This window comes from Juglans microcarpa x Juglans regia, chromosome 4D (genome assembly GCF_004785595.1).
Source record: "Juglans microcarpa x Juglans regia isolate MS1-56 chromosome 4D, Jm3101_v1.0, whole genome shotgun sequence".
In the NCBI taxonomy this organism is placed as follows: Eukaryota; Viridiplantae; Streptophyta; class Magnoliopsida; order Fagales; family Juglandaceae; genus Juglans; species Juglans microcarpa x Juglans regia.
Window position 1 is genome coordinate 35,407,556 of NC_054600.1, and position 10,459 is coordinate 35,418,014.

Here is a 10,459-nt window from a genome sequence, read left to right on the forward strand (position 1 = left end):
CCCATCTCCAACTGAGACCACTCGACCGATCTCATCCACTTTCAAATTCATGTAAAAGTTAGTAATTCTACTTTCTAATGGAATCGTTAGTTCCGCAGCTCTAGGAGAGAATTTCATAATGAAATTAAAAATTGGAATTCTGCGATAAAAGTGACTTTAATCAAAATCTCTACTTTTAGCCAAATTTTAGCTTTAGCAATGACTAGACCATTGGCACCAATGATCTTAATATATTTAAAAAGTTGTTTTGCTGAGGCTGCATGACGCTCTGGTCTCGGAAGGATTGGAAAGTTACTTTCTTTCATTTAATCATATATCAAAGTACATATATAGACTCCAAATTCTCAATGTCATATAAAAATTATTGTTTTAAACCAACCATCTCAATATAATCAACCTCCCAAAATACCAAGTCATTAGAATTATAGAACTCGTGCTTGGCTTGGACTGGGCCTTACAGCTGAAAGTGTTGGAACAAGCTAGCTAGGCACGTAATGTCATGAAACTTTTGATCAAGGGGGCTTGGGGGTACACAAGTCGTTGTATGTACATCCAACTAATCCAAGTAGAACTACTACTAGGTACATAGTCCGTTCTCAGGGTCGGGGCCTTAAAAAGTGGTTGGAATTTAAATTAATTAGGTACGTAGGTGTGATGTATATATACATACATGATGCCAGCTCCAAACTTGGACATTTTCAGTCTTTCGAAACTTGTTTTATTAGTCATTTGCTAAATTTATGATTTTACAGAATATAGGAAGAGAGTCAATTGTACTGCATTAACTCCGGAGAGTGTTATGAACGATAAGATAAAAATTAAAATTAAAAGTGAAATCAATCGCAGAACAAAGTTTACGTGGTTCAATTATTCCTACCAGTGGCTTCGATGAGAAAGCTCCCCCACTCCCAAAGATACTGGGGGACAGGTCATGCCCCACACTCCTCAATTCATTTGGGACCTGATCATGGAAAATTCTTGCGGATCAACCATCGGGGTAAACATCAGAAATCCCGAACAAGACATATTGAGGAACCAGCCACCATATGCTGATCATCGGGACCGTCACCTCCGGAAAATCAACCACCCCATATTCTTGAGTAGTTTTTACCCTTGTCATCTCGACTTGAGCTACAATTGCCGTCGAAATAAAAGCATCCCGGTTCCAATTCTCTGAAGCGCTGTGATGCCAGGGTTTCCTGGTGGAAGCTCTCGCTATAGGCGCCGCACAAAAATGCAGTCATATATGGGACAAGGAGAACAATGGGCAAGGCTGCTAAAGGATTGAAGAGAAGCGGCTGGCGCAATTGCTCTATCCAATATCGTAGCTCCTTGCTTTGTAAAGAAAGTAGGGTGCTGTGCAAACACGATAGCATACACCAAGCTTGTCATCCATACCTCACTGACGCTACACACCTTCCCCACCTTCGTTGGAATTACCATCTGGTGCAAGAAAAAGTTTGTTGAGGAACCTACCGTATCAGGAAATACAAGTCGCTATTAGAGATGAGTTACTGTTATGATGAACTAGACAAGCAACTAATTTAATTTTGTCCCTTTAGCCACGTGAAGAGAGAGTTATCCAATACTTGGGAATCTAGCAAGGTGGGTTGAGACAGAGACTTGAGTTATTTTAGCAAGTAATCTTACTGGACTTCCTTTATGGAGCATGGATTGCTCTGCTTCACGACCAAGAATTCTGTTCTATAATGGTAAATGAAGCCCTCCTAGCGAGAAGAGTAATCCAAATGTGCACCAGTCCTACGAGAGAAAATCCTGCACGGTTAAATATTTCAAAATTCTAATTGAAGCTCCTTGAGGCTTTTATATTCACCCCCCCCCCCCCCCCCCCCCCCCCCCCCCCCCCCCCCCCCCCCCCAAATCAATAAATATCTGCTGAAACATATTTGTCTTACTTGAATTCTTCCGAACTTTGGTGCGGCAAGCTTCCACTTGAATGGCTATTGCCGTAGGGGTGGTTCCCCAGTTACACCCGACCAACTCTCAGAAATGGGCTTTTGTCATTCAGTACCGGTAAGTCCAAGTTCCAAGCAAGAAAATAACCAGTGCAACCACCATCGTGATACAAGGGATTCCAAAACCAAGACCCCAACTAAAGGCTGTCTTGTATAAAGTTCAAGATGGCAAGTGTTACCAAGCCGCTGACAGATAAACCACCAAAATACTAACAATTCAAGAATGACCTTTCGGCTTTGAGCTCTTCCATCGGGATTTAATTCGTCCATCAAATTGATCGCCCCCAAATGCCTGAATGCAAGGCTGAAGATTGTCATCGCAATGGCGAGGGTTCCTATAAAATAATTGCATCCGAATTCCGAAGTTATAAACTCAAAAGCTTTTAGACAAGCTAGCATGCATGCTACCAAGCTCGTATCTATTGATCTACGTACGCTGCCATTTGGGATCTTATCAGAGTTTGGCTTTTAACTCTCTGCAAATTGATGGTAAGTTAGCTCAAAATACTTTTTCCTTCATTTTCTGACAATGGCTAATTAAAAATAAAAAATAAAAAGAGCAGAAGAAGAAGAGAGTGAAAGAGAAAGACGGACCAGGATGTAGAGGAGAGATGCAAAGACAATGATGCGGTAGAGACAGAGAAAGGAGTCGGCCCGCCAGAAACGCACCTCAAGAGCGGAAGCAACGATCACCCCATTCCCGACCAGATGTTGACGTTCAGTGGCCGTTGACTGCCCCAGGGGCACTGTCAAATACGTTAACAGATTGGGCGTCTGCGCACCTACAGCGCACACACATTCTCAACTGAATCCCTCCTCCGATCGCTGTACAAATTTCACTAGAAATAAAGTCTACTAATCTATATGGTTATAAACGGATGGCTGTAATATTTTAGGGGATCGAAGATATTTGAATAGTAATTTGAGAGGAGTGAGTTTATATATATATATATATTTTACCCAATTTTTAATATAAAAGAATAATGAGTATGCAGTTGGCTTCATTTACATTTACAGATACGCATACTTGGCTAATGATTCAGTACAAGTCTCCCTGTCCCATCCCATATATATATATATATATATATATATATATGCTGCATCAATAATGAGATGATACGCTAACACTGCATTTTTTTTCCCTGCATATTACCCCCACCTACATTACATATTTGCTTACTACTCGCAACCAATTGAAATGAAAGTATAATGAAGGTATCTAAATCGTTACTCGCCTATTATAAATGTAAGATCTTGCAAAATACAAGAAGGCAGCCAGTGCAGCTCCATTGATTCCTGCCAGTAGCCAATAAAAGTAATCAAGATGTGCCCGATTAAGATTATCAGCGAACCAACTATCTTGGCCATCCCCACCAGTTGCTTCGTCGATTACAGAGACAAGAAAGCTGCTCAAAAAGCTCCCCACGCCGAAAATACTGAGGTAGAGGCCCAGACCCACACTCCTTAATTCCATTGGGACCTGGTCGTAGAAGAACTCTTGCAGACCTACCATGGTGAAAACATCAGCTGTTCCAGACAATACATACTGAGGAACCAACCACCACACACTCATTAGAGCAGTAGCATCAGGCATGTTAACCGGCCAGTATTCTTGAGCAGTTTTTAGCCTCTTCTTTTCAACTAGAGCAGCAACTACCATGCAAATGATAGAGAAAATCATCCCAGTTCCAATTCTCTGTAACATTGTGATGCCGGCAGGTTTCCTGGTGAACACTCTTGCTATAGGAACAAAGATGCGGTCATATATGGGAATCAAAATAATAATGGACAGCCCGACAAAACACTGTAGTGAAGCAGCCGGTATCTCAAAGCCAGGGAAAATTGTTCTGTCCATGGTAGCCCCTTGCTTGGTAAAGAAAGTTGAGATCTGAGCAAAAACAATGGCATATCCCAAGCTTGTAACCCATATTGGAGCGATCCTAAGAATTGCCTTTGCTTCTTCAACCTCACTGAAAGTACAAACCTCGCCTTCTTCATTTGAACCATGTGGGGACAGAAGGGCTTTGTTGAGGAACCTGCCACAATGGAGGATCCAAATGGCTATGTAACTTGCACTGTAAATAAGCGCCCCCCGCGGGGGGGGGGGGTGGGGGGGGGGTGTTGGGGTTGGGGAGGGATGATCAGCTTCTAAAAGTTACATCTTTCAGTACACACAAGTTCGTAATAGACGGAACAGCTTTAATGGGACAAGAAAATAACTTACAGACTATTTTCAAAATTTGAAACTGTAACGGACCTGGCAAGTCTACTGAAATAAAAGTACTATTGGAGATCTTGTACGTATGTAACTATTTCATTGGAGCTATCTTGTAGCTTTTGGATATTCCTTATAAAATACAAGCGTAAGATGAAATGCATTGGTCTTACCTGCATTGTCCAGAGCTATGATGAGGCAGAATTCCAAGTGCTTCCTCTTCAATAGCTATTGCCGAAGGGGAAGTCCGCCAATTTCTAACTGCATTTACAAAAACACGACCAATCCTCAAAAATGGGCTTTTTCCATGCCCTTTAACACTATACCGATAAGTCCTGGTACCAATCAAGAAAATACCCAGTGCAACCACCATCACAATACAAGGGATTCCAAAACCCAAGCTCCAACTAAGATTGTCTTGTATATAGCTCAAGACCAAAACTGTTACAGCAGCAGCCCCACATACACCAAAGTACCACCAATTGAAGAATGAGCTTTTGGCTTTGCACTCCTCTGGCTCTTGTCCATCAAACTGATCTGCTCCAAAAGCCTGAACACAAGGCTTGTGCCCGCCTTGCCCAATTGCTACTAGATACAGAGAGAAGAAAAAAAGGATTGTTTGGAGCTCATGCGAAGAATCTAATGTAGTTTTGAAGCGAACATAGTCAGAAGTGCTTGTAGAAGAAAGCATAGCCGACACAGACAACAAACCTAGTCCCTGTTATTCATCTCAATCCATGTCAAAGATGATAAGCAGTAAAAACATGCAAAACACGGATGCTGAAACAAGACATTCTTCCTAAAACTTCGATAGATATCCAGTTTGAGCTCGTGTGTTATTCATTTATAGTGTTATATGTTGAAGTGAACCGCTTGCAAAACAGATTCCACGCATAACAATGCGGCCAATGACCCATGGTTGGCTTAAAGGCGGTGCATAAATGTGAAACAACAGATGATCTCACTAGAACCAGTTAGTAGAATACATACTTTGCAAGTGTTGAGTTTCAAGTATAAGAAAAGCAACTTTTGGAGTTTCACCTGCAATGAAATTCCCATAAACAAGAAAATGACTTATTATTGTAAGAGAAATTTCATTTTACGCTTCCAATAACATTTTTTTCAATTCCACCCCAAACTATCAAAACCAACAATTTGTTTTTCCAAACTATAATTTTTATTTTTCCAATTTTTACTCCAACCATCCATCTGAAGGTTAAATTTAACGGAACCATAATATCATTTCATTATAAATTGTATATTACCTGAGTGACCTAATTTAAGATAAAAATTAAAAAAACCATTATAATAATTAAAAAAATCAGGGCCATCCCTTAACACTCATGGGTGACCGATCAAGGAGCCAGGGGTTGTTAGCGAGGGCCATCTATCGTGGTGGCATTATTGTTTTTTTTTAATTAAATATCAGAGAAGATATATTAGGAAATTCACTCAAAAATTTTAATATTTCATCAGAGTGGACGGGTCAAATAGATGGAGGGTGCAAATGGAAAGAAATTAATAGTTTGAGGGATGAGTTATTGGTTTTGATAGTTTGAGGTGTACTAAGGGTGTAAATAAGATGAGCAAATCCGAGTTTTTTTTTTTTTTTTTGGGGGGGGGGGGGGGGGGGGGGGGGGGGGGGGGGGGGGGGTGTAGTTGCTCGTGTGTGTGTGTATGCATGATCAGGTGGCGATCCAAAACAGGCACGGGTGTATATTCTTACAAGAACAGAAATTTGAATGTACACCTTTTGATGCTTCTTTTTTTCCTCAAGTTGTGTATTGCGGTCTGTGGATTAGCATACACCCAGGAGTTGTGAGATGATACACGTGCATGTTTTGGGCGAAAAAGCTAAAAAGAAAAACCATAGGCATGATATTATGAGCTTAAAGTTCATTGAGCCCAAATAAAACCCATTGGCTTTAAACGAGAAAAACTTCAGAATTTATATTTTTTTACGAAGAAATTGCGAAGCAATCAAGCCGGGGAGAGAGAGAGATACCAAGATGTAGATGAGAGAAGCAAAGACAATAGTGCGGTAGCGCCCCAGAAAAGAATCGGCCACAAATGCGCCCAATAAAGGCAACAGCTGCGACGTTCCGGACCAGGCGTTCACGTTCTCGGCGGCAGTGGCCGTGGACTGCCCCAGCGGCCCCGTCAAATAGGTTATCAGGTTGCAGCTTATCCCATAATATGCAAACCTCTCCGCTACCTCCACACCTACGACAAATCCACGGTGACAGGAAAAAAAAAAAAAAATCTATTAAAATCCATGATCTAGCTAATTCTTATTTGGTCAAGTCGATTCCGCGGAGGATAAGAGTAGTCTAGACTTACCTATGATGAAAGATGCGGCTCTCCAGCGCCCGGAGTCATATCGGAGGACCGGACGGCCTTTGAAGTCAACGGCACCATCGACGGTGTGTAATAGCGGTGGCGTGTCAACTGTAGAAATGGCCATTTCTACAAACCAAACGGGATCCCCCAACAATACTCAACAGTCGATAGTCCACATGCAACGCAGCTACCAACGTAGCATTAGCCCTGCATTCATAAAATCATCTTTTAAATTTTGTTAAAAGTACATATAAATTTAAAATCATTCAAATCCTAAAATATTAAAGTGTGAAAAATATGAAAAATGCGGAAAATATTAAAGTAGTTAGATATGATATTTTAGAATAAAATATTATTTTTAAAGATAAATAGTACATCTTTAAATATAAAATATACTTAATATTCATTTAGATAGTAAGATAAAATAAAATAAAATAAGAATGTAATATTTTCCTATTAAAATCAGGCGTTTTTTTTTATTAATTATTATAGACGTGACCACACACGAATGACAATGCAAGTAGTCAAATTACAGTTATAATTGAACGTGAGAGATGTTTGGGTCTCAAATTCGAGATTCAAAAAGTGTCCAAAAAGATTACTTTATTTTTTTATTTAGTGATTAAGAAATTATTTTTTAATAATATTATAAATTTTTTTATTTTTTTAAAAATATTTATGATGATAAAAAAAATACATAAAAAATAAAAATAAAAAAGTAAAATATACTTTTCGGAATATACATTCGGAACATATATTCGGAATATATTTTTGATAAGTGCAGTGCTGCTCATTGAATATTGGCCACGCGTTGTGTACGTACCAGGAATTAATAAATAAATAATAATCTAATTTGAAAGATAATATCATTTTTGTCCTAACTCCATCTATAACTCATTTTATGATGAACACGGCTATACATCAATCACTTTCCATATATTATATATAGTGTTTTCTTTTTTTTTTTTTTTTTCCTGGTGTGCTGCAGCTACATCGACTGATATAAGTATTTCCTCTTTTGTGATACGGCATTGCTGGTATTCTACAATCCAAATCCACAATTTTTTAACCAACTCCTCCAATCTGTTTGGACTCAATCCGTACACCGGGGATCCATGAAGTTGATCCAAATTTGAGCTAGGCCCATTAGTTGGCCCTCCCTCTTTTTTGCTTGATGCGATTTACATGAATGCACAAAATCATCTCATCTCATTTTATCTCTTCTTATTTTATTATTATAAATTTTTTAAATTTTTACATAAAATATAATAAAAAATTTAATATTTTCAAATCTCAAAATAAAAATTATATTAAAAAATTATATTTTAACAATATTTTATTTAACTTTTAACAAAATATCTTATCACATCTTATCTAAACTGTATAACCAAACGAGGCCGATTCGGCTTAATTTGCTAGTACTATGCACTATTTGAAAGAAAATATGTGAAATTGATTCTAAATTGGTAAATTATCTTTCATTCCACTTATAATAGGATTAGGAGACAATACACGTAACTACTATAACAAATTACAATATAATTTCTTATCTCGACAAATTACCATTCCTTCCATAAACGTAACCTAACAGGAAATTCTTCTGAATTCAATCACTTCACAAATTATTTTAACGCATGCACAATATTACCCACTAGGTGACATTTTTCAGAATTTAGATTTTTTTAAATAATAATAAAAAAAGATCATCAACATAAAGACTGGCCAACCTTAGGGCAGGTTTGGGAGATGGGATAAGATATAAAATTCTCATTTCATCTCATCTCATCATTACACATTTTTCAAATTCTCATATAAAATATAATAAACAATTTAACTTTTTCAAATCCCAATTCACCTTTTTCAAATCCCAATACAATAATAATATTAAAACATAATATTTTAAATTCTCAAACAAAACATAAAATTCTCATCTCATCCCCCCAAAACCTGCCCTTAAGCCTCATTTCCCATGTGTTGCAGCTTCTGCATACCGGTTTCAGTGTCTTGTGTTGCAGTCTTATGGGAGAGAAACTGCATTTTTATTTGTTTATTTATTTTCCTTCTACGACCCTATATATCCGTCTGCCTACTCACTTACACCCAAAATAATAATAATAATAATAATAATTATTGCACTTACATTCTGCTGCTCGACCCACTGTAAATGTAAGATTTTGAAAATAACAAAAAGGCAGTAAATGCAGCTGCACTGAGTCCAGCAAGTAACCAATAAAAGTAATCGAGATGCGCCCTGTTAAGATTATCAGCGAACCAACTAGCTTGGCCATCAATGCCGCCAGTCGCTGCCTCAATGACAGATACAAGAAAGCTGCTTAAAAAGCTGCCCACGCCAAGAATACTGAGGTAGAGGGCACACCGACACTCCTCAATTCAATTGGGACCTGATCATAGAAGAACTCTTGCAGACCAACCAAGGCGAATACATCAGCAATTCCAGACAACACATACTGAGGAACCAATCACAATATACCCATCGGTATAGTCACGTTTGGCATATCCACCAGCCCATACTCTTGAGCAGTTTCAAGCCTTTTCTTTTCAACCAGAGCAGCAACTACCATACAAATGACAGATAAAAGCATCCCAGTTCCAATTCTCTGCAGCATCGTTATGCCAGAGGGTTTCCTGGTTATAGCTCTTGCTATTGGAACAAAAATGCGGTCATATATGGGAATAGTAAGTACAATGGCCAAGCCGATTAAGGATTGTAGTGAAGCCGCTGGTATCTCAAAACCAGTAAATATTGTTCTGTCCATAGTAGCCCCTTGCTTGGTAAAGAAAGTTGAGCACTGCGCATATACAATAGCATACACCAAGCTCGTTCCCCATATAGAACAAGACTAAGAGCTGCCTTTGCTTCTTCAACATCATGCACGGTATAAACCTTGCCACCACCGCCTTCCGAACCAACTCGGAACAGCAAGGCTTTGTTGAGGAACCTGCCACGTTAGAGGAACCAATCACTACATAAGTTTTGATCCAAGTAATCGGAATTTTTTTGACGTGTTCGTTTGTCCCTAAAGGGGCAGTTGTAAATCATAGTATGGTGGCGTGAATCGTGTTGGTTCCTCTTACCTGAAGTTTTTAGAGCTATGGTGCTGCAAGGTTCCGTGAGCTTCCTCTTGATCAATAGCTATTGGCAGGGGGGTCTTCCGCCAATTTCTAAGTGCAGTAACAAAGACCCCACCAATTCTCAGAAATGGGCTTTTTTCTTCCCTTCTTACACTGTACCGATAAGTCCTGGTTCCAAACAAGAAGAGGCATAGTCCAACGATCATGATAATGCACAGGGCTCCGAATACAAGACTCCAGCTAGGGTTGTCTTGTATGTAACTCGAGACTAAAACTGTTAAAACGGCACCCGAACATACAGCGAAAAACCACCAATTAAAGAATGAGCTTTTGGCTTTGGACTCCTTTGGATCTGCTCCATCGAACTGATCAGCTCCAAATGCCTGAACGCAGGGCTTCTGTCCTCCTTGCCCAACAGCTACTAGATATAGAGAGAACAAGAATAAGATCTCTACAAACTGAGAAGAAGATGACATTCTTTTGGTTGGGTCTGTGTAATCTGAATTGCTGAGAGAAGGAAGCATAGACCTGCCTCTTCCATGACTTTCTGTACTAACCAACCCAGCTGACAGAGTCAACAAGCCTAGGCCCTGCGATTCATTTAGAAAAAAAAAAAAAAACCATAGCAGAAGTTTGAAACCCGACCGATACATCATGGTCATTTCAAATCAAGTTTGAAACTAATTTTTCATTTCTGGCCACAACATTCTCAACACTTTTTTTTTTTTTGAAGTCCTAGGTACCATACAATATATATCACCAGAGCCGAAAGCAGAAGGAACCATGAAACATAAACGTTATGGATAAAGTTAACTGGATTCAGTACATTGAAAAT

General features: G+C 38.9%; 1 protein-coding gene and 1 pseudogene across 1 annotated transcript; both read right to left on the reverse strand.

Annotated features, from left to right (window-relative positions):
- Nucleotides 1–705: 705 nt before the first annotated feature.
- Nucleotides 706–1,842, reverse strand: LOC121260599 (annotated as a pseudogene).
- A 1,250-nt stretch (nucleotides 1,843–3,092) lies between these two features.
- On the reverse strand, nucleotides 3,093–10,150 carry LOC121260600 (protein NRT1/ PTR FAMILY 5.10-like). Its single transcript, XM_041162540.1, is given in 8 exon segments — nucleotides 3,093–4,012; nucleotides 4,365–4,909; nucleotides 6,197–6,414; nucleotides 6,532–6,657; nucleotides 8,742–8,906; nucleotides 8,909–9,385; nucleotides 9,388–9,491; nucleotides 9,628–10,150. Coding segments are annotated over 8 exon segments (2,973 nt in total). The 5' UTR covers nucleotides 10,149–10,150; the 3' UTR covers nucleotides 3,093–3,195.
- Nucleotides 10,151–10,459: the final 309 nt, after the last annotated feature.